Source organism: Panthera tigris, chromosome D1 (genome assembly GCF_018350195.1).
Source record: "Panthera tigris isolate Pti1 chromosome D1, P.tigris_Pti1_mat1.1, whole genome shotgun sequence".
Taxonomy (NCBI): domain Eukaryota; kingdom Metazoa; phylum Chordata; class Mammalia; order Carnivora; family Felidae; genus Panthera; species Panthera tigris.
Window position 1 is genome coordinate 33,384,350 of NC_056669.1, and position 26,442 is coordinate 33,410,791.

Below are 26,442 nucleotides of genomic sequence, written 5' to 3' on the forward strand. Positions count from 1 at the left end.
AGGTGATTGGGAGAGGTTAAAGGTAACATATTCAAGGAAAAATCTTTCTTGAAAAGAATAAACGAAATTGAATTGATGGAAAGTGTAAAGGAAATAAAATTGAAAGACAGGTTTATCCCCAAGTTGAACAAGTGATAGGTGGGAGGAAGGGTGAGTGGTTATAAACAGTGGGATATCTTTAAACAAATTACATCCTCAGGTGGACTGTTTCTTCTCAGATTCAATTTAATACACATGAGATTCATCCTGTAAATTGTAACCCAGGAAATGAAAATTGTGTCCATGTTTGGAGAAAGGAGTGCATATGGTTATGCATTCAGGAAGAACCAAAAGATTATTGATTCTTCTTTGACTATCCCAAGAGTTCTTGACCTGCTGTTTTGTATTAATAAACAGAGTATTATGAGTATAAAATTTGCATGAAGAAGTGAATTTTTAAACTCTTTTTTCTGCCTCTGGGCAGAATAAACAGAACTCAATGCTCTGGTCCCCAGTCACTGCAGCTTAGTTAAACACATTTTATTCTTTGAACCATGATAGTTTCCTACAATTATATTGGCTTTGGGAAACATATTTCTAACATTCATTTTTGTAAAATAAGGTAACAAAAAGCTAACGCTCCTTTTTCTGGAATCTTTCATATTGTGTTCAATCATCTCTCATATTTGTGGAGAGTATTGGTTCCTTACAAATTGTGTATCTCATTTAGTGTTATCTCCGAATGATCAATTTCCTTTGCCCTGGATCATAGTACAGTTCTATCTATCTGTAAAGAGGTTCCCTATAGCATTGTCTAGCCTTACTTTCTGTTTTGTTGCTATATCACACTTGAATAAGTGACTTAAATTGTGCACAGATGTCCAGGTGTGGCTTTAACATCCTTTTGTATTTCAGCAAAATAATTTATTTTAACATATTCATTACTTCTATTATCGTTCTGCAAATTATTCATGGTGGTGCTATAATGCTGGTTCACTGAATATTAAGTATGTGAGAACAAGTGATTTTATGCTTCAGAAGATTATTTATGGGAAAATTCAATTTTTGGAGGATGATAAAATAGTGGAAAAGAAGAGAATAATAGAATGACATTCACAAACAAAATGAAGCAACAGTGGAAACAAGCATTTGGGGGAAATGTAGCTTTAAAGTAGAGAATGGGAAGAGAAGCAGGAGGCGTTACTAGTCAGGAACACTCAGATTCTAAACAGGCAATATGAAGTTTTAGAGCTACACCCCTGAGCTCCAATTTGATATGCTTATGGGGCCAGAAGAAGAATTTCAGGATTTGGTAACATGCACAAAATAATTTCATAGACTATCTCTGATGGGACAGGAGATGATAAAAAGTAGCTTCCATCAGTCTTGGGGAACATAGATTTTTCATCCCCTGAATCTCCACTGAAATAGAATTACAGGGTTATGGAACTATATCCCTTGCCACCCAAGAATGTTCCTCATGCTCAACAATGAACAAAGTGAACTGCTGAGACAATCCAATGATGGTATTCTATAGGAAGATGTATGATGGAATTGTCTTTACTGTTCCCATTTTTATGTGACACATACTTGAATAAGTGTATTTTAAGGATTCTACTGCTGGAATTATAGCCATCATTAGAATAACTCCATTTAGAATGCTCAATTTTGGCCCTGTGTCCTGTACTATTAGAATTCTCTAAGTTTATAAACCAATGAATGGGAATAGGAGAAAGAATAGCAAGGTAAAACTATTTTAAGTTTTATTTCACTAGCCAGCATGAAAACAGCAATAGTCAAACATCCAAGCTGCTTCAATTACCAGGAACTGTTAACAAAAATACTAAAAATAAAAAAAAGAAGAACAAAAATCCCATTAAGTTTTTAAATCCATGACCAATCAGGCAGAAAAGGCAAGGTATTTTTAGTAATTTTAGAAAAGTAATGCAAATATATAATAGAAAATTGGTGACTTGATCAAACTTACTTTAAATGAAAGCTTGAGCTGAATGTTACCTGAATATTCAGACAATAGAAACCTGTCTGAAATTTCTTTTGGACATAATTCCAAAATTTATGCATTTTATCTTCTAGGCATAAAGCCAAAGGCTAAAAGAGCAGAACACAAAAAAGCTGAACCTGAATTATGTTCTAAACCCTGTTGAGTTTAATTTTACTTACAAAGCAGAATGTTGGTTTGCCACTTAAATTTGCCCCTCACAACCCTGTAAAAATACCTAGTTTCTTGTTATCAGCCTCCAAATTGTGTTATTCATTTGGAAAGCTCCAGTTTTAAGAGCATCATTCTAAATTACTAGGCAAGTGCTACACAATAAATATACATAATCTAAAACAGACCACAGCAAGAGAAGAAAGTGATTTTCCATAAATTTGACCTCAGTATGGTGTTTGCAATTCCATGAGCCTTATAACTTCAAAATGCACAAAGGAAAAAATTTAGCTAAATGGAATATCATGAGAGGATGAGCACTTTAAAAGGTTGATGTTTTATAAAAGGGTAATACAGATACACATTCTTCAAATAAGTTTGGAGAAAAGTTCAAATAGCCTTTTGAACAGAAACACACCGCAAAATGAACAAACTCACTCAGATACTCACTTATTTCAAAACAACATTTTACTTGGACCAATGATGGATGCACTACCAAAAATCAATAAACCTGTAATAATTTATACAACTAAAATAAAGATATGTTGAAGCTTACTATATGCCTTATGTTTCCTATTCAAGATTTTTATAATATTAATGAATTCTTAAAAATTATGAATGGAAAACAGTCCAAGTGGATAAAAGGCAAGTTGATCTAAAATATGTTTTTGCTATGGATTGTGAATTTTTACTTTCAGAGATCATGCAAAGTGTCTTAGCATGCAATACTCTCATCACTCAAAATGTAATTGTTTAATATCAAAAAAGGAGAGGCACTAGGTATGATTCTGGCAAAGTTCTATATCTTATCTTGAATTTAGTTTATGGTGAATTCACATTTGTTTTATTGAGTTATACACCAGTACACAAATAATTTGTGGAATTTTCTGTAGGTATATTGTATTGCAAGCTAAAAGAAAAGAAAGAAAAAAAGAAGAGGAAGGAAGGAAGGGAAGGAGGCAGGGAGGGAAGAGAAAGAAGAAAGAAGAAAGAAAGAAAGAAAGAAAGAAAGAAAGAAAGAAAGAAAGAAGAAAAGGAATATGCATGCTAGGAGCTGTATTTCCCATACTGGAGAATAATGTGCTAAAGGAAATTGGTGCTGTAGTCATTTATTTAATTCAATTCAAATAAGATGTAACTTTATAGGGCTGCAGAATTTGGTAGCCTGGTTCATAGGTGGAAACCACTTAACTGTCATTTCTGCACATTCTGTTTGACATTTTCAGACTTAAAAAACCCTGTCACTGAAAACTTACAAATGCCACCATATTAGGCATGCACTTTTCCTGTTTTTGGGAAGCAGAATTTAGAAGTTAGTGGAGGAAAAAAAGTGCCTAGGGCTTCCACTAACTCTGCATTTGAAAACCACATCTATACACACACAAATTTTATCCCTGTAGTCCCAATATCTGTGGCTCAACTGTTTAAAATTTCTGTTTTACATTAAGTTTGTGACACACTAAGTGAACATTTATTACTAAAGGTGTTTTAGACCCTGAAGTTGAATCTACAGGTTTTGTCTGTTATTAAGAAGCAGTTTTCCATGTAATCTTTTCAAAGGCAAAAGGTTAAACAAAAATAACATATATTGTAAAATTGAAAGTAAAATGCACAGTACTGATGTGCTCAAAGTCCATGCATTTAAATTCCTTTGTATGATAATTTATGGTGATCATGTCTTCAGACTGCACTATTAGCATACTCACCCCTAACAAGAAGTTCTGCCTCATCTGACACACTGTCTGCTGTGGTCTGTACCCTGCAGCCATATCTCCCAGCATGCATCAGAAGGATGTTCCTGATCATTAAATCTGCAGAGGATGCTTGCTGAAAGAGGGATGAAGTGCCAGTTTAAAATGTTGCAAATCTGCCTACTTCAAGGTGGTTTAAGGAGAACTTTGCACATTCAGTCAAAGGGCCCATTTTTGTCCTTACAATTTATATGACAACAATACAGAAACCAAACATACCCTATTTTAAGGAACACATGGAAGTTGTTTTCAACAATTTCTAATATAGAGTTTGAACATTTATATTGCATATAATGTTTTAGCAGCTACAATATTTAAGAAATATTTAAATATGCACAAACATTAATATATTTAAAAGGATAGGAAAAATAATCAGTGAGCCAAAATTATTGCTTTGATATTTAGAGACAGGTCTATATTGTGGCAAGACATTAGTTTTGAAAGGAATAGAAACTTGTGAAAATTAATTATGAGAAGATAGCAGTCAAAAGATTATGCTGTGTGGCTTTATTGAATGGCTGCTTTTGTGAGTTCACTGTAGGCAACAGAAAGAAAGGGTTTAGGTTACAGATTGCTGATCCCAAAGCCATGCATCTTTACTTAACAAAGATTTATTCCTCCCAAACCACCACCATCAGGGAGTCAGCCTGAATCTCTGTTACGTAGTTACAAAACACAAAGGATGTTCAAAACACTTGATTCTTGTTGGGAGCAAGATGATTAGAACATAGTTGAAGAATAACTGCAGTTAAGGAGATCAATAAGTTCCAGGGAGAATATCTTTTAGATGTATCAGTTCATGGGAACTATGATGACCCTACACATTAGAACGACAGGTACAAACCTTTCATTACTTAATCTTGGCTTTCATTCACTCTATCAGGAAAGATAGATTTCTTTTTTGTGTGAACATGCAAAGATATGGAATTCACAACTCATAAGTATTTTTTTTTGGATAACAACATAGCAAAACTCCAATACCCTCTTCAGTTTTCATGTTGCTATAAAAAACAATTGACTGGAATGAGAGTAGAAGCACATAGCTTGAAATGACATTTTTTTAAAAAAACTCAACACTTCTCTTCAATAGTAGTTGAGCATAGGAAAGAATGTTAAATGCAAGCCACAGAGAACCACTTCAGATTAGAAATCTTTAATTTTTTTCTGGAATAGGCAAATTACCTGAAAAAAAGGGTGCATTTGTCTTTAGAGGGGAGTATCCCACTGATTATTTGAGTTCATTTTATTTTTTTAATCTTATTTTGTTATCTCATTTTATAAATAGGTCTGTATCTTCTTTTGATACAGACTAATGGGTTACATAAAAATCATAAAAGTGAGAAGAATTTCTAGAAATTCTTTGGATTCTTTTCATTATCCATAGCAATCATTGAAAGTGTGTGAAGTCATTGGAAGTTTTTACCTCTCAAATTATGTGTCTTTATTTAAATGAAATGCTTAACTGTATACTATGTTTTAAACCATTTCTTTCTGGTATTTCATTTCTGTTTTTTTTTTCTATTCGTCTTATTATAGGAAGTTTTAAGGGTATTGAAAGTTTCTCTCATGAAATAAATGTTAAGACATAGTCGGTTTTAGTCATTAATAAAGGAAAGCTTCATGGTGAGAATGCATTAAAATATCATAATAATTATTTCAAGGAATGTGACATTTGTCCAGTGAATGTCCTACACTCCTAATTTCCTTAGGATAAATTGATACTCTTAAATTTCATTTTCTCATCTCTATTGGAATAAGCACTTACTCTTTTCAAATCTGAAAAGGAAATTTATACTTTAAATCTCTTTGGTTTAATATAGATAAACAAAAGCAAATTGTAGACATTATAAGCCATAATTCAGCTTAAAATCAATATAATTTAATATTGTATAAATAAACTGATATTTTTATGACTTATGTGGCATGGGTACATTTTAGGTGTGAAAATTTCTTTTTCCCCCTGGATTTTGAAGTTTTCTTTATAGGGTACTGAAATCAATCGGGAATCAATATACACACTATAAATCCAGAATAAGCCCTATGTCTAATGGAAAAGCCAAGGAGAGGCCCTGAAAATCAGAGATGACTTTATTATTTCCATAAATAATAGTTCTGAAAGACTGTGCTTGGTGTTTTTTGCTTTGTTGTTTTTTATTTGTTTGTTTATTTTTCAATATCACAAACTGATTGGTGGTAGTTTAATGGCAGAAAAAGTAATGATTTTACATCAGTTTTCAAACTCACATTATTGAAAAATTATTGTGTAAAATAACATTCTTGTGATTAAATAATTTATTGTCTTAATATCTGGAACTTTATCTTCTCAAATCACTGATTTCTTTTTGCCCTGGATGAAAGTCCCAAACCTTTGTCCTTTCTGTTGAATTATAGTAAAAGAAAAGCTTAATGGGATTAAGAAGAGTCTTCATTGAAAATCACATAAATGTCTAAGGAATTCAGGAGGATGAAGTATAGATTATCTTTGCTATGCTGTCTTTTACTTGATATCCACAATTAATAGTATGCAATGCTTTATTAACTGTCTGAGGCTCCATCACCATCTATCAGGAATAAAAAGTCTACACCCTATTGCATTTATGTCAATGTCAAGACTGAGGAGTTGAAATTGTCTCATTTTGGACTCATCCCTTCTCTTTTGGATTATATCTGTGTTGTATTTTTACAATTCTAAACAGGGAAGATTAAAAGTGAAATGAATGGATTGTGAACAGTAAACCTAAATTACCCTTTCAGTAGATTTACTGATCTTTCAAGAGAAGTAATGAGAAGAATTCATGTGGGAGCCCATTATACTCAATCTCAGCCCACGTATTTAGTTCCTGACAGAGAACCTCCACAATTTAGTGCACTTCTAATGAAATGGTTACTTACAGCAGATGCTTGCTTTCTTAAGCTTAAACCTCATTTTCACTTTTTCTCTCTCAGGAGTTACTCTGTCTTCTCTTGTTTTCTTTGACACTTGCTTTACATCTTGTCTTTCATGCTTTTTTTTTTTTTTTTTTTTTTTTTTGGCTTTATGAAGAAATTGTGTTACATGTTACTTCAAATGAACTTCCCCACAACCTGTACATAGCACAAGCATTGTGCACCTAGCATAGTGATTGCCACATAGTGGGAGCTCAACAAGTATTTGCTGAATGTATGAATAAATGAAGCCTCTTTAAGAAAGAGGCTGGTACACTTATGGGTGAGCATAGCCTAATGCATAGACTTGTGGAATTACTATATTGTACACATGAAAATAATGTAACATTTTATGTCAACTATACTTTGATAAAAATGAATAAAGAGGTTGTATTTTCATTTTCTGTAAGGGCAGCAACATGGCTAATTCATTTACATTTCTTGTTCACAGAGTCTCACTAGAGCAGTTGCTAGATTATTATAATTTTTATTTATGACTTTGAAATAATATAGAAAATGTCATCCTTCCACTCAAGTCCAGATCTTTATTGGATTTCACTTTGACTAAATGTCCTGCTCATCCAACGTAAGAATATTAGTTAAGACTTCTTAAAAATGGAAACTCATATAACTTTGCTGTTCAAAGTGTTGGCTCTTATTGCCTTGAAGATAAAGTCCAGTCTCCTCATTTGAACACAGAAGACTCTTCAAAACATGATGCCACCTCGTATGACAGCAACTTGCGCTTCTACAGCCTTACCTTCATATTTCCACATCCATGGGAATACTTCCCATAATTCTGCCTATTGTTCTGTTGCAGATGCTCTTTCTCCTTTCTTTGCCTGAGAAGATACGTCTGGTTATAGCTCAAATGCCTACTCCTTGGTAAAGTCTTTCTGGACACTGTCTAGGCTTCCTTAATTCTTCCACTGTTTAGTTATGCTTCAATAGCATTTTACTCATGCTCCCAACATCTACTATGGGCAGTCCCAGAGCTGAGCTAGGTGGTGATGTAGCCAACAATCATTGGGTGAGCTAATGAATGCATGGACATTTTGCTTCCTTCCTTCTCTGTGCCTGACATACCTCCTCCATCCCTTTTTTTTATCTTTCAAAGAAATTAGTAAGATAAGTAAGAAAAGACTGGAGAAAGACATAAAGATAGTGGAAAAATATGTAAGGAGTAATATACAGATTTTGGAAAGACTGAGTTGTGTGAATCCCTGCTCTACCGTTTATTAAATTTTTAACTTGGGAAAACTACCCTGTCATGAAGAACTTCTCTCACAGCTGCAATATGATAATGCAGGGATAGCCCATAGCAATGTGTCTGGCACATAGTAAGTGTTTGATAAATGTTATCTGTTTTAACAGGGCACTGTAATTGCATTCTTAGCCAAGACGAATCTTTCTTTAATTGGTATTCACTCCTTCAACAAATGTCTATCAAAGTTTTGCATAGCTGTAGTAAGTTTTCTGATAAGTACTTAGCTTTATTATATATATATATATATATATATATATATATATATCCCTCTTTCTCTCTTATAAGGAAACTGCTGCACTCAGAATAAGAAGACCTGAATTCTTGCCTTAGTTTAGCAACTTCCTTAGCCCTGCAACTCTGGAAAAGTCACTTTATTGGGATAATAATAACTGCACTGTCTCTCTCATGAGGGAAATCAAGTGAAACAAAGTACACACATGAACTATTGGGAAATGCTTCAAAAGCGTAAAATACTTTTAAAACATTTTTTTTCCCAGCAGTATTTAGCAGAATGCTGTGAACATAGTAAGCATTCTGAGAATGTTTAGGGAATGAATCATCTAAACAACAAGTAACTTGAATTGAGTGTTTTTGTAAATAGTGGACTCAGAAACCTGCTGGAGATGGCAGTTTCTGTGCCGTTATTTAGGGTTCATTCAAATTTTCCCAAGGGGCTCACATAGGGTATTTCCAGCTTCCGCAGCCCTTGCCAGACACACAAACCATTCCCCTCTCCAAAGCAAAAGTAACATAGCATATAAATTCTGTGAGATGCAATAAAAAAATCTTTTCTAACTTAAAAAAAACTGGGTATCAGTTATGAGACATAGATTATTAGATATGATTGATGTTATTGACATAAAATCTTGAATACTGGAAAGATTTTCCTTGTTCGGTATTTTTTTTTTCAGAGGATGATTTAAAATATCCTACCATGAAAAGGAAAGTGTGTATATATATATATATATATATATATATATATATATATACATTAGTTTTATTTTTATAACTATTTTTTCTTAAACCTTTATATAATAGGTTTTATATTCATGATGGCATAGGTTTTAATATATTTTTTAAAAAGATGACATTAATGTGCATGCCTAAATAATTGGCATATTATCTGAAATAGAAAAATTAATTGCTGCCAGTGAAATAATACTGGCCAAAAAACTACTTGACAAAAACATTTATGGCTATAATGGTGAAATACTAAATGGATCTGACTATGCATTGAAAACTAAAAATAGGTAAAAATGGCTTTTACATCCCATTACTAGGACTTTGGTATTCAATATTCAACACATATACTAATAATGTATTTTTAAGTAAGAAGAAAAATGCAGAAACAGTTTTACTTAGTGACATAGGTTAAGAGGAAGGAGTTGATAACTCTGATGAACTCAGAATACCCAGATATCCAAGCTGGATTATTTAGTATTATAAGCACAAAGTCAGGAATTCATGGGAACAGTCCACTGTCTTGGTTAAAATGAAGATTAGACATTATTAACCAGCTCAGAGCAAGAATATGCAAGACAAGTTACAATTAAATTTTAGTGTAATAAATTTAAAAATAAAAATGTTAAATCATACTCATTTCCTAGATTACAAACTTGAATATATGAAGAATACTGAATGAATGACAAAATGCCATGTGTGGCATATTAATGTTCCTTCTTTCCCAGGTAGACGTATAGGACTAGGGAATGTGACATTTAACATGTCAGTGGATGCCAGATGTTTGTTCCCAAATGTCTCTTATCTGAAAGTATATGCATTGACTCTCTGTTTTCTAGTGGCACGGTAAATGGGCATTCCTTTATTTAAGATTAACATAAATGACCAAGGCAAAATGGGTCTACTATAGATTGTGTGTGTAACCCCCCTCCCTCACATATTGAAATCTAAACGCTAATGTGATGGTATTTGGAGGTGAGGTGTTTGGGAGGTAGAGTACAAATTGGAGTAGTGCCTTTACAAAAGAGACCCCAGAGAGTTCTCTTACCCCTTCTAATATGTGAAGATACAGTGAGAAGATGGCCATCTGTCACTAGACACTGAATCTGCCAGGGCCTTGATCTGGGCCTTCCCATACTCCAGAACTGTGAAAAATAAATTTCTGTTGTGTATAAGCCACGCACACTATGATATTCTGTTATAGCAGCCTCGATGGACTGAGACAAGCTCTAAGTGCTTACAGTGTCTTTTCTATACTATTCCAGTGTCTCTAAGTTAAAGGAGACATGAAATAGATGAGGTCACACAAATTATCAGCTTATTCATTCTTGAAGTTACTCTTAGCTCCTTTCTAACTGTTGCTAAAGTTTATTTTACATACCTGCTAATAATATCTGATGTATTCACCTTTTATTATTAATGAAATGATCGCTAATTAATTCAATACTTATTTCTATGGGCTATAAGAAGTTTTGGGTATACATATATAGACTCTGCACGTGATTGTCTAGTTTAATGCAGCTTTAATGGAAAAAAAAAAAACATGAGAGGAGTGTGTGGAGTAGCTTTTCTCTTTCTGTGTGCTTCATATAGTTTTAACAATCATTCCATGAGCATTGACTTCTAAATTTAGGTTTTAAATAGTAGCTTTCAAACCAGCTCTTTATATCCTCCATGCTATCCCCTATCTTTCTCTCACCCTTACCCATCTGACATGCCATTGCTAGATTTGTCTTTCCCCAAAACTGATTTTATTTTCAATCGCAAAATCTTCACTGTCTATCTTGACTTATGGCCTACAAGGTGGTCCAACTTCTTAATCAGTATTTAAGGCTGGACTCAGCCTACTTTGTCTCTCACCATAACAGAAAATGTACTCTCTGCACCTTCCCTCAAGTGGTTCCTCAGTGACCCGCCAAAATCTCCAAATGCTGTCTCACATATTAAGGACTTTTTCTTATTTAAAAAAACAAAACAAAACAAAACTTAACTGACTACTATGACTATAATTTGTGGGTCACAGTGTAAAATGAAAATACAGATCCCCTTGTCCAAAAATTATTAAGAATTTCAAAATGATGACAGCGGAGCACTACACCAAGCACAAGGCCTTTCTCAGTGTACCCAACTCTCCAAGCCACACTGATATTGTCTGTGATCTACTGGAACACATATGCACATTATAAGCAATGGTGCTCTTTGGAATAAATACCACAGGAATTGGCATCTTTTCCTAAACTGTATAATGCCTATCTTTCTCTGCCTTAATGTCTGTATCTTTTCTTAAAAGCCCCACTGTGGGGCTTAAACTCATGACCCTGAGAACAAGAGTCACATCCCCTACCCACTGAGCCAGCCAGGCACCCTTGTATCTTCTTTTATATTCTTGATTTGTACTTTTACTCAGTGTAAAAAATAGAAATAGAATAGATTGCATCTTCTTACATTTGTGTTAAAAATACAGTGATCTAGAAAGATGTTACTAATCAAGACAAGAAAATGTTTTCCTTTAGAGTGAATTATACTATTGTCTAGTAATGGAATGATCTTACTATCTTTTACCAAGCTTATGCTTCTTAAATTACTTCTCACTGGTGTTACATACAGAACTATGTATCCTGAACTAGTCAGGAAAAATTTTGTTCATTCATGCACTAACATGGCTTTGAATACAGCTAGTAATGGCATGACCACTAGGAAAGCTCCAGAATAATAAAACTTTACAGTAGATACATATTTTATTTTATGAGAACTCATGGCACATGCACAGTTATAAAATTATTCATTCATTCACTTATCAATCATTTGTTAGATTAACTATTTTGTCTAAACAGGAAATTACAAATACTTGGCACCTTTGAAGTTATGCCTTTTTCCTTTACTCATAGAAAATATACCTGAGATTTGACCCAACCTATGCATTCTGCTCAACACAGCTTCAGTTGACTGGAATTTGTACAAGAGACGAAATCTGTCATGTCTGAGCTGCACATGCTATAAGATAAGAGAAAAAGTATGCCTTGGAGAAATGCACAATGCAATGTGTGAGGTAGACAAATAGCTATAATACAATGTTATATGTTAAAGAATTTAGTAGTATAAAAAATCATTGCATAAAATACCTATTTTAGTGTGAGAAGATAATTACCAAATCGTCTTGTTTAACTAGTTCCTATAGCAGTCGAGAAAATTGAGGATTAAGAGGTGTAGGTGTCTTATTCAAGGGCAAGTTAAGTGTGGAGATAGAAGATCCTTGGGTACAAGAATCTCCGTCAAGAGATCTTTCCATTCTACTATTCTGTGTATGAAACTAATCCTTATTATTCTGTTTAAAACTGTCGGTAATTTGATTCACTAGTACTAATTAAAACAAAATTTGGCAAATGTATAAAAATAAAATGGTTTCATTGTGTAGTTACAACCATGAAATTAGAAATTGCTTTTATTAGAAATTACTTTTCTAAATAAGCCACAGAATTATTCTGACAGCTTATGCTTTTCATCAACCATATCTAGACATGAAATGCTACATCTTGCTTTAAAATGCTAGAATCACCTTTTTTTATTTTTTATTTTTTTAAGTTTATTTATTTTTGACAGAGAGAGAGAGAGAGAGAGAGAGCATGATTGGGGGTGGGGCAAAGAGAGGGAGACACAGAATTTGAAACAGGCTCCAGGCTCTGAGTTGTCAGCACAGAGCCCGATGCAGGGCTCGAACTCACGGAACACGAGATCATGACCTGAGCCAAAGTCAGATGCTCAACCGACCCAGCCACCCAGGTGCCCCTAGAATCACCTTTCTGATAATACACATGACCCATCACCCTCATTTGTTCATGGTATTATCCACCTTTTCTGACTGTTAATTCATTCAGCATCAAGAGAATCTTATATATATGACCCTTAGCTAACTTTTTTTAAATGAAGCCATTGGCAGTTTGTAATGGCATATCTTTAGTTAAAGGAGAACTGGCCAAACTTGACTTCTTAACCTAAGCATGTAATCTAGATGGATCAACATTTTACTGATACATCAACATTTCTGTTCTCTTTTTCTTAGTCTTGGAATATTTTCAATTTATCTTTTAAGATTAACAATATTTTGTTATACCATAATATACAGGTTTCCAGAATAAGTTGCATTTTATTCTGCTATTGATTTACACTGCAGCAAAGTCAATATCTACATGCAAGTCTGGCTATGGGAAGAGTGCTCAGGCAGTTATCTGTGGAATTTCTATTTCTTCCCTGAAATCAGCAAAGTCCAGGAATCCAGAATATAATAGCTCTCATCTCACTCATTAGTTAGGACCAGTGTTGATCTGGTATTATTATAAGGTCCTAAAATGTTGGGAATAAGTAAGCCACTCTGTGTTTCATTAATTTTCACACAGAACTTTAGGAATGATTCTGGAATTAGGCCACTTCTTTGCATGTCTTTGTTTTACTTGGGTCATTTAGAATTAAGCAATTTACCACTGTGGTTCTCTGGCATGATGGAGGAGGACAGGGAGGCTAATGCTGAGTCTAGAAGACTAAATGAGAAGAGATCTACCTGCTATAATCTACTTCTTCAGTTTGTCTCCTTTCAGTGTCATTGGTTAATGACCCATTTGTTTATGATCATAACTATTACTCCTTCTGGGGGACTGATTCTTCCCCTGCTTTTTAATCCCCAACCTCTCCCTACAGTACAATATCTGCCAATAATTGGAATGGAGTATTAACGTTCCATATGAATTAAATTTAATATGTTGAGATTCTCTTCACTTCTACCTTAGTTATCCCTTCTCTCTTTCAGCAAGACATTGCACTATGAGGTATTTAAAATTTATGCCAAGAGCCAATGGTGAAACATACTCTATTTTATTATGGCTAACCATAACACTATACTGTAGCAAGTCTCTCATAATCTTTTTTATACTACATTTGTTTCTATGCTTTATGATAACACTGCTTGCATATAATGCTGCTCAAAGAACTTATTAGGTCTAGGACTTTGCCTCTTGTTTACTGTGGTAGATTAAAGATGCTCACATAGACTTTTCTACTTGTTCTCTTGAGAATCAAGGTCTAATTTCCTACTCCCTGAATCTAGAGTTACATCAATGACTTTTTGATTAGCAGAATATTGCAGAAATTATGTCTTGGAAATTCTGTGGCTATATCATAAGACTTTCAGCTTCTTCCTAGGCCCCCTGGAACATTTTTTCTGGGAGAAGCCAGCTGTTTAAAAAGTCAGACTCTCCTGATGCTGTAATTCTGTAAAAAGGCCAAGCTATTTATGTGGAGAGACTTCATGGAGAGACAGAAGTACAGATATTCTAAGTTTTGACCATTCTAGCCCAACCACCAGACTTGCAAGCAAAGGAACTATCTTGGGCATTCTAACCCTGGAAGAAATACAACAAAGAACTTGGAATCTTTCTAACATCCAGATTTGAGACTTATGGCACATAGTAACTACTAAGCCATGCAGGCTATCTTCAGCCACTTGGCTACCCCAGCTGAAGGCTCAGCTATTGTGGAACAGATTCAAGCCATCCTTGGGTTTTAGGCCACCCATCCTTGCTGTTCGTTGTCTGATATCCTCACACACAAAACTGTGAGCAGTGAAAAAGCAGTTGTCATTTTATAACACTAAGCTTAGGTGTGCCTTGTCGTACAGCAGTGAATAACCATAAAATAATTTGGTACCTGGAGGTGGGTGCTGCTGTAACCCAAGCTTAAACATGTGGCATTGGCTTTGGGGTTGTTATACAGAAGCTGAAAAGGCAATGAAGACACTATAAATGAAAGCTGGAAGGATCACAAGGAGACTATTGATAAAGGCTTTATAGGGTTGAGAAACAGTGAGGAAATATTTATTGCATACTGAAGAAAAGATGATCCTTCATATGCAGTGTTGGAAAGTTTGGTAGCACTGTCACCTGAGATATTGTGAACAACACATTATTCACAGTGAACAAACTGAATTTGCTTAAGATTTTTTTAGGAAGAAAATTAAAAGTACCAACAGGTTTCTTTTAGCTGTGTATAATAAGGTGTGAATACAGAAAAACGAGCTGAAAAGAGAGAAGCAGCATACACAGAAGATCCGAAGGAGCCAGGACTATAGATTCAAAAACAAAACTACTTCTCACTCCACCCTCATCAGGTGGGAAAGGACTAGCAAAGTAAGAAATGGGCTTGGCAAACATCAATCCAGGCTGCTATCAGATAAAGTCTGTCCCTGGGTAAAGATCTCAAGTATGTGTGTATAAGACAGACACCGTGTTTATACCAGAATATTTTCCAGTGACCAGACCTTCAGTCCAAGACATAGAAGAACGAAAGAAACTTACTGAAGGATGGGAAAACATTGAGGAGATTGTAATTGGAGGCTGGAACAAAAGTGCCTGAGTTATGAACAAGCAGAAGAATTAGCAAACCCCTCGCCTATGTTAATGTGGGAGATACAAAGGGTTCAATGAAATTATGGATCTGATTAAGGGTATTTATAGGGAAAATGAGTATTGAAAGTATTGATTGGCTTCTTTTAGTTGTTTGTGATAGTGTATGAGAGAAGTGACTTGAGTTAAAAAAAATAAGATCTTCATTCTTAGAGAGAAGTTAGAGGAAATATTTTCAACCTAGAACTTGCTGGGTTGAAAAATAAACTTATTTCTCACTTCATCTTCTTGAGCTGTAAATTAACTTATAACAAGAAAAGGCCTTTGTATCTATTGGATAAATATCACCTAAAGAAATGTTTAGCTATATTTTGATCTTATGAGTATCAACCATAATTGGAATTCATTCTTATAAATAAAGATGACAAATAAAGTGATATTCAGTTTACTAATATACCTAGTGTCTGGCACATAGAAGCCTCTTCACATATATGAAAAAATATGGTTTTCTATGGAATTTGTGGGTTTACAGACATTTTGAAAGAAAACAATGAGCAAGAATAGTGGAAAACTTTTATACCTAACCTTTTTGCAAAAACATAATATTCCAAATGGAATAATTAATTTTATATAAGAATTTCTAAAGATGAATTTGCCAATTTAATATCTAGCTGTTTCAAGTTTTCCTTCACAATTCAAGTTTTTCAGGTATTCACATTAAATTGTTTTTAATGTTTACTCATTTTTGAGAAACAGAGAGAGACAAAGTGTGAGCAGGAGAGGGGCAGAGAGAGAGACACACACAGAATCTGAAGCAGGCTCCAGGCTCTGAGCTGTCAGCACAGCCCAATGCAGAGCTTGAACCCATGGACTGTGAGACCGTGACCTGAGCTGAAGTTGGACGCTTACCTGACTGAGCTACCCAGGAGCCCCAAGGTATTCACATTTTATTTGCAATATTATTACATATTTTAGCAAGTACAATCTTCAACAAGTTCAACACATATTATTTCAACTATGAGCTTCATGAACAAATACTATTCTTTTCCTAGCCTAATTTGATAGTTACTAATGTTTAGGAACAAGTTTCTGAATGAAAAAGTACTTCACTGTGAAAGAAGTCAGTTTGGGTCACAGCATCCAGTTAAGTGCTGTCTTTCACAGACATGAAGATTCTCATCGACATCAAAAATAGAATCTAAGGAATTCAAACACATCAATATCAGAAAAGACTATTCAAACTATTGCTTACATTTTGAGCCACAATAGCAATCTTCCAGTGAATATTAACCAGAAGAATAGTTCCCTTAAAAGAAAAGGTCAAATTGAAAAAAATGTGTCAACCAAAAGCCAACTATGAAAAGTTCAAGGTCAAGACTCTCAGTCAAATTCAGCTGACATTTTGAAAGCTGGTCAAGACATTTTATCACAGAAAACTCATTTTTAATAACAAGGCTTTGCAATTTTATCAATGAGAAATCACCAGTTATTTAACATATAAAAATCAGAGTTTATCAAAATCTTTTAAAAATCATCAATATTCTACCACTTCTAACTCTTCCTTAACTATGGAATACAACTTCTGATATTTCAAAGAATATTTACAAGACTCTTCAAGGCTGCACATCTTTGGATTGACAGCAACACCAATAATCATATATGCATATATATTTTGTTCTAAGATTTCCTATTAGTAGGGGTTGAGTTTTCCATTGTGTATGGAATGTGTGTGTGTGTGTGTGTGTGTGTGTGTGTGTGCCTGTATGCTGGTTTTATAAAATAAGGCATGCTGATCTCTTACCCAGATAAAAGTACACTGCTCCATTTTCTAAGATTATTGTTGCTTTTAGAGGAAATCTTTATTTAGCTTTAGAAGACATTTTTATCATTTATCATGGTATTATATACATGAATACATTCTTAGCCATAGGGAAGAATTCAGATTTGAGATTACTTTTCCAGTTTGGAAATCCTTTTGCATTAAGAATTTTCCAATTCTAAGGACATCATGAGAGTTTGAAACATCTTCCATTAATTGAATAGGTATGCAATATTTAATAAAGGAAAATGTGATTTTGGAGCTATCAATGTTCCTTCCTGAAAAAATGGTTAGTGCTAATTAAAATTTTTTCAAACGATATCACTGATATTGGATACCATTTCGGGAGAGAGTTTTGGATTTTATTCTTCAAATATAACCTTCAAAAATCATAGAACTTTAAAATTAGAACATTAGGAGTCACCAACTAACATTTTCACTTTGAAGATGAGGACTCAGACAGGTGACATGACTCATCCAAAGTAATACAGCTAAGTGGGGACAAATCTGGGCCCACATCAAAAACTCTTGACACCCTCTCTCAACCTTATCTTGTAATCTTTTGCTATACAATAATGTCACTCAGTAACATGATTTGATGTTCTATCATTTCTGGGAAAATACTGGCAGCATCTATTTAAAATAAAAATAATTTTGTTCTTTTTCTCTGCAATCCATTCCTGTATACTCATGCCATAGAAAGGAAATTGTTACTACTCATAGATACAGATGTATAGAGAAGTTTTTGGTAACATTCTTCATAAATCTCTCAAAACAGAAAACAAAGTTAATATTTATTAATAGGGAAATGGCTGAATAAATTGAGGTATAGTCATACCATGGACTCTTATGCATGTATCAAAAAGAATGAATTAGAGATATATCAGTTAACATGAAGAATTTTCAACATTTTTAAATAAGAGTAATCAGATGCAGAAAAAGTATTTAAAATGTTTCAATTTTTTTAAAAAAATCATAATTTTCCTGTACATATATAATTTGTCTAGGATTACATTAGTGCAGAGGAAAATATAAAGGGACATATATTAGAATATTGACAAGCTTAACTAGGTATGGTAAATGCTGTTATGGGAGGAGAAAAGTAGAGGGGAATTATGCATGTATAATAAAAGTAGTATGTATGATATGATCTCACTGGTGTAACACATGTGTCTATGTATACTTGAAGAGGTGCATGAAAACATGATTACAAAAATTAATGGTGCTTAAGTTAGTATGATACCAAGGAATATTTATTCTTTTTTTTCTAGTTTTCAATATGTTCAAATAATCTATATGTATATATGTATACACACATATGTACATGTATAAATCTATCTTCATTTTGGTGAAAAAATGAAAAATAGACTTTGATGTAGAGCTGAAAGATATGGTTACCATATAGAAGCACCAGCTAAGTGCTTTTCAATGACTGCAGAGTACTATAAACTAATCAGCTTGTGTGGCTAAAATGATCCAGACCTAGCAAGCAGCAATTTCTACACTATGTCCAAGTGAAGAGTACCTTTCTGTTTATAACTGTAGGTGGTCATTTAGAACTTAGTCTCTGTTTTTATGATTCTGCTTCTTTGACTTATTATCTTTTTGAGGCATCTGTTAACAAAGAGTCTTCAAATTTTCTTTTGCTAAATGTCAGAGTGGTCTAGCACTATGGTTGTACATTAACAGTCTATAGCTGAGTGATACTGGTCTTCGTGTGATATATTACTCTATATATTCTATTAAAGTCTCTTTGTAAAGGTAATATTTTAGTTAATCTTGGGGAAACTGCTTCAGTGTTGTCTTGCTATTATCTGCTCTCCATGCTTCTCAGTCCAGCACAATTGCATAAATGCTGGCAACTGCATTCAAACCTCAAACCTATGTTATTTTACTTTTAACATTAAGAACTATTAGTGGGTAACATTGATGTCAGAGTAAGTGTAAAACTTACAATGCTATATGAGACCCCAATGAATGGTTAAGAACTTCTAAACACATGGAAGATGACATTTTATAACTGCTCTTCAGATCTTCAGATTTGACTAGAGTTTGATGTCACTAGGGTGTTCCTAGTTGGTAGACTTAATCTTTATTGTTGGCTTGGTCAAGTACATTGCACTATGTGTAAGCCACTTAGAAACACTCAGTAGTATGTCTTTAAATTTATCTTGGCTGCACATGGGATTTTTAAGCAGACCTAATGCAACCTATTTTTGAATTACCTTTTGGTATATTAAGCTGTCCAGTTGAGTTGATTTTTTAAGTCCTTTATTTAAGTCCCATATTGAGATTATAATCATGAGTACATAAGAAATTCTTGAAGAATTTCCGAAAGGACTTTGATGGTATTCATGGTATTCTTACATATTACCAGCTAAAAAAACTTAATGAAGAGTTAATATTCTGCCGTTATGTTTATGATGGAATCTTTACCTTTAGTACAAGAATTTCAACAAAACTGCATAATGTGCACTGTACTCATTATAAACTTTGTCAAGTTTTGCATGTCTTAATATACCTTAGTCATCTTTTTTATCTTCTAATATATTTTGGAAGCTCTTAACATATTTTGAATTATCAAGTCTAATATTCACTTGAGGAACACATTCACATCCTACATCTATATTCCTTTATTGTACCTTAAAGCCACAATTATAAGTACAATAATAGTAATCTATATCAGTATATTTCATATGAAACAGAATTATTGAATGTAGAACCTGAAAATGATATGAAGTTGAACTAATTAATTTTTCATCTTTACTATTTTCCTTAAGTGACTCTACTGTTATCACAGCCTTATAGGATAAACTGTTTATTTAATTCTAGATTGTGAACAGTTTTATAAATATTTCCATTCTCTTCAAGAGTTTCAGCTGTAGCAAAATCAGTGGTAACAAAAATTTATACCAACCATTCTTTAATGAGAAACAACTGGAAATGCTGGCTAAAACAGTCTATGAATTTATTTTGGGTATGGAATATTCAGTATGTTCCTTTTTTAGATATATCCACAATCTTTTTCAGCATTCATTAATAAATATACCTGCCTTTGTTCTTGTCAAGATAGAACTAAAACACACAAATCACTAGAACCAATTTTTGGAAGAGACATTTAACATGGATTATTTTAGGATAGATAAGGTAGCTAATATTACAATTATCTTCAGAATATGCTACTTTCCTGAAATAACAATTAATTCATTTTTTAATTAAACAAGTAAGATTTCTCTGTTAATTACTTTTTTCTAACTGTTGCCAAATTTCTATTAAAAGGCAAAGTGTTAAAATCCCTAATATTTTAAAAAAGAAAACACAAGTCATATAAAATGGAAAAATGACTTTGCATAACCAGATCAAGCACTTTGACTTACTTAACTCAATAAAAAAAGACCAAATCAGACAGTGACTACATAGACAGTTAACCTAGTTTGTGTTGGTAGTGACAGCATATGTTGTTTTAGTGTTGTGCAAATGACTATTTTTCCCTTATATAACACCACATGTATAATTTAGTTTTTAGGTTAGTCTTAAAAATGATACCATAGTTGAAGGTAAGGATCATTTAGCACTGATAATTGACTGTGTGGTAGACTGTTGCAGTGATGGTCCCAAAGTTTTTTTTTTATGTCTTCCTGGAGTACACCCGTGGGTAACCCCCACCCACACTCACTGCACTTCACAAAGTGACTTGCAATAGTCAATGAGATACTAGCAAACATGGAACAAACAGATGCTTGTAATGTACATGTGCACTGGAGATTGCTATTTTGAAACCTGTAACAATCACGTGGCATAACCTGGGCTGGCCCGCTATAGAGTGAGAAACCACTTAAAGTGGGGACGCCTGGGTGGCTCAGTCGGTTGGGCGTCCGACTTCAGCTCAGATCATAATATCACAGTTCACGAGTTCGAGCCCCATGTCCGGCTCTGTGCTGACAGCTCAGAGCCCAGAGCTTGCTTCGGATTCTGTGTCTACCTCTCTCTCTGCCCCTTCCCTGCTCACACTTTGTCTCTCTCTCAAAAATAAATAAACATTAAAAAACAATTAAAAAAAAAAAACAGAGACCTACCATCCTAGGTGCCTCCCTGCCCCTCTCCCCGCCAAACAGCTCTTAGTTGACCTGGTAGTTGACTGCAGATGCATATATAAGCCCAAGTGAGAACAGCAGAAAAGACAGCTCAAAGGCCCATCTCAAATTACTGACCCATAGAGTTGGGTCATAAATTTTGTGAAATTCTTTTTGCAACAAAAGCTAAGAAAAAAGAAACTGGAACCATAATTGAATGAGACTTTTGTTAATCCTGGGAAGAGGGTTCCAAGTTGAAGAAATGTTAAAAAAAAAAAGAAAATGTGGCCGGAGGATAGATGGTGGTAGATTACAAAAACGTCCGCAATACCTTGCAGTTCTTCCCAGCAGAAACTTGTTTCTCTACCCTTTGAATCTGGTATGGCCTTAAAATAGAATGTGACAGAAGTGGCATTGAACAAGTTCTGAGCCTAGGCCTATGGGACCACGATGTTTCTGCTCTTGGACCTTGGAACTGTGAGACCTCCATGTGAACAAGTCTGGGCTAGACTGTTGGACAGTAAGAAACATGTGGCTCATTTGCCCCTGTATCCTTAGCCTATACCCAGCCTGTTAAGCCAGCCCTTAACATTAGTGCTTCAAAGTTGACTGGCAGCTGACTACAGAGGCATGAATGAGTCTTGCTGAGACCATGATCTCCAGCTGAACTCAGCCCAAATTGCCAACCCATAAAATCATGAGCTAAATAAATGATGGTTTGAAGGCACTTAGTTTTTGAGTGATTTATTTTGCAGCAAAAACTAACTAATACAAACTATGTTCATTTAATGTTCATCTCTATATATTTAGGATAACTACTCCTTAATTACTTTTCTATAGTTGAATAACTAGGAAACAAAAGTAGATATACAAAAAGAATTCATTGGTATTTAAACTGTGAAATATTCTCTCTCTCTCTCTCTCTATATATATATATATATATATATATATATGTAATCAACATCTTTATCAACATCTAAAATATAAAAATAAACACACCAATGGATTATTTCAGTCAGAATTTTGGTATGTGACTAAATGTGGCTGGAAACAGCAATCTGGGCAACATCTCCCCTCCTCCCCCGCAAAAACAAGTTAACTAAGAAAAAGTGATCTTTAATGTCTTTTACCTGATTATTCTTAAAGACAAATAGAAACATCTTATTGAAATGCTTGCATCTCTAACATTAGCTAAAGTTGTTTAAACATTGAAGACATTCTAGTAGCCTGTTCAGAATCATTACCTATGTGATGGGCACTGTGAGCAAAGCATGTCAGAGGTCTCTTACTTCAGGAAAGCCAGTCTTTCAGTATTCGTTACTACTTAAATGATGGATTATGGCAATTAGACTGCAGATTTCAGGAATGCGTGTGCAAAATACCATGTATTTAATAAGTACTTTAAAACAAATTTGTCAGTATGCTTATTTATTTGTGGGGCTATCACCAGTTAAAAAGGATAAAATATAATATTTTATAGTTTCAAGTAGGCTTCTTCATATGAAATCTTTCAACTTTTTAGTACAACATAATATCTTCACAGTTTATGCATTCTAAATTATTTTAGCTAATTTTGCTTCAAGATAGTTAATCCTTTTGGTTTTGCAGACGTGTAAATTATATAATGAGAAAAAATTTAATTTTAGGATAATTTAAAAATTATCAGTTGGATTATTACCTTACCTTATACTAGTTGATTGAATAACCTTTGGTAATGAACTTAGTAATAAATTAAATTGAATATTAATTCTAAGAACAAGTCTTTCCGCCAATGACATACTTGGTTAATAAGTCAAAATTTTCCTCCAGAGTTTACCTCTCTCAACAGTATAATATCTCAATACTATAACACTTATCACATTAAATAGTTATTTAAAAATCTATCTAGATTAGGAGTTCTAGAAGAGAGAAATCACACGCTACTCAACCATATATTCCCTGCCCTCATATAGTACTATACATATTACAGGTAACCACTAAAGTTTTGTAAAGTAAAAAAAAAAAAAAAAAAAAAAGGCTAAAATCTTTCCTGATATTGATATATTCCTTTATTTATTTATTTATTTATTTATTATTTTTGGTATGGTAATTTAACAAATGAGCAGGGAAATGAGAAAGTCACTATATATAAGAGCATAAAATTCTATTTGTTTATATGATAACCCATTTAACAAATATTTTATTTAGCAAATAATCTGCCAGGCATGATATCAAGTACTCAAAATGGTTAGCAAGGTAGATATGATTCCTATCTTCAAAAATATATAATTTACTAAAGCAATAAATATGGATGGAAGCAGAAATTCTGATTTTAGCCTGTTTCCTTAACTGTGTTGTATTCTTATAATTGCCTCTAGAATAACAAGCAGACTTCTTAAAAAATCACATAGTACTTCTCAGGGAATTAGCTCATGACCCTGAATATTGAATCTTAACACTGCAATAATTAATTTCTTTTTTATATACTCCATAGACAGCTTCAAGCAAGGTGTAAATTTATGTAAAACATATACTTATGCTAAGAAACATATAATTTAATTTGGAAAAATCTGGCAGCTTTACTTTTACCAGGAATATGTAACTTGCTTTAATTGGAACCAAGAATAATCATAACTATTTGCTTAACTTTCCAAGGTTATATGGGCAGCTTTCTTTAAAATGGAACTTCTGTAGTAATATTAGATGTAATTTGCTTAAACTGTAAGACCATTGTTTGTTATTGGGATTTGGTACACAAAACCTTAGTATTTTTCATATTTTTTTCATGCTCTGTCCCTACCCGGAATGTCTTCTCCCCCTTCTTCTTCCTGCTTTGCCTGCAATACATATGTTATTCTCCTGTAAGAATAGTCTCAGGTGTTATTTGATTCAGAAAGTATGCTTTGCTTCCACACATTAGATGATGTGCAACTTGGACTGAGTTTCCTAAACACAGTTCTTCCATTGCTCTTGCCACATACCAGTTTATATGTCTGTTCCTCTGTTAAGACCCAATGCTCCTCAAAGGCAACACTCTATCTCAGTTTATTCATATACCTCCCGTAGAATGTTTGTTATTGATTACTACAGAATCTTCAGTTCCTGGACAGGTATCTAGTATATAGGTGCTCAATAAGTCTTTATGGAACTGATATAAATTCTGAATTCATCTGCTGTTCATTGATAAAATACTCTATAGAGCCATTAATTATTTGGTAAACATAAAAGTATTGTGCTTTCCAAATTCTCTAAATTGATCTTTTCCATTTCTTTTATGTGAGGGATATCAGATGAAGAAAGGAAGTGAATAATAATAGCCCAATAGTTATCTCCAAAAATTTATCTTCCTCCTTTTACAACAGAAAAAACATCTTTGAGAGGCTACTTACTGAGTTATTAATTCTAGACTCTTAAAGTGCACTTTTGTATTGTAACATGATAAAAATAGTCCATGTAAGAAACTAGAGGATTTTGAAAAGCTAAAAGCTAAACACATCATAACACTTAGGCATGCTTTAGACTTTAATACAAAACAGATGTAGAAAGAGAGATTTCAAAATAAAAGTAGAATTTCAAAGATGTCTTGAAAATAATGGCCTCTCAAAAACCAAGTCTTTGAAAATCACTTTAAGAAATAATATAGGAGTCAGTCTAAAACACAATACTTACATATCAATAGTGTTTCAAAATGTAAACTGAACCATGTTTGCTTATAAAATCCTAAACCTTATGTGGTATTAGAGAATAAGGACAGTCTTTTATTTACTAAGGCTTTTAAAAACAACAACAAAAAAAATAATCGTCTTTTATATATTATTCCTACAAGCTGGAAATTCTAATATCAAGGGCCTTATTTTACTATGAATTTCATCATTCTGCAGGTTAAATTATATCTCCTGGATACATAGATACACATAAGGTACTTTTTAAAAAATAACACCAACAGGGCACCTGGGTGGCTCAGTGGTTAAGCATCTGATTTCAGCTCAGGTCATGATTTCACAGTCAATGGGTTCAAGCCCCACGTTGGGCTCTGTGGTAACAGCTCAGAGCCTGGAGGCTGTTTTAGATTCTGTGCCTCTCTCTGCTCCTCCCATGCTCATGCTCTCTCTCTCTCTCTGTCTCTCAATAATAAGTAAACACTAAAAAAAATTAAAAATAACAAGAAAAAAACCCTATAAAACATATCTACATTGCTTAAACATGGTAACTAGAATCCATTGACTATTTCTCTTTTATTACCAACTCCTGTGGTTATTATTTCCAAAGAAAATGATTACTTTTAGCACAATATCAAGAATATTTAAATTTTCATATGAAGCAAAATGAATAAAACTATTGGTTACTGATATTCTTTCTAACTTCAATAGAAGTTAGAAATTTTTCTTGGTTAACAATAATAAAAAGGCTATTTAGATAGTATAGTTAACATATGTTTCTAAATGGTCTACACTAAATGGCTGTTTTAGTTCATCTACTCCTATCTTCACTGATTCCTTTAGCAACTCTACAAATATTTATTTAGTCTTTAATGTACTCCAGGTACTGTGTTAAGTTCAGAAAATAAACATATAATTAACTTCTGGAAATGTAGAGGCTAGAAGGGAAAGAATCAAGTACTAATTTACAGTAGATTTTGATACTTGCTTTGGTGGAAGGATGGGAAAGGTATAATGGATGCACTGGGAGAATGTGTATGAGGAAAAGGGAAGAATCTGAAACCCTACCAGCTATCCGACTTGAAAACTGGGTTTTGGTAGTCGAAAACTCACATGAAACCAACAGTCCTGTAAGTAATATAGTAGGAAAACAGAATTTTAAATGTCTCAAATGTGGAAACAATATTTTCTTCAGAAGAATGTTGCAACTCTTGTACTCTACATTCATTGTCTCATCTTCAGCTGTAAAAGCAATGTAACATAATTTATCTCATATTCATTTTGAAAGAATCTTCAAAAGACTAAAAAGTGAAGTTGATAAAAATGGGCTGATACATTATACACTGATACAATTACAACAGCTAGAAGAGTGAGCTTTAATAAATAGGAAAACACGCCCACAGAACATCTGAAAAGGCAAGTATGGGAGGATATTTTAAGATGTTTTTCAATCCATCATCAGTAATTT

The 26,442-nt window shown here is 33.6% G+C and overlaps 1 protein-coding gene across 1 annotated transcript in view; it reads right to left on the minus strand.

The window, feature by feature from the left end:
- CNTN5 (contactin 5) overlaps positions 1-26,442 on the minus strand; it is a 534,453-nt gene that overhangs the window by 125,027 nt on the left and 382,984 nt on the right. The window contains exon 14 of the mRNA XM_042959596.1: positions 3,856-3,976. Coding sequence (XP_042815530.1) covers positions 3,856-3,976 — 121 coding nt within the window. The remainder of the gene's footprint in view (positions 1-3,855; positions 3,977-26,442) is intronic.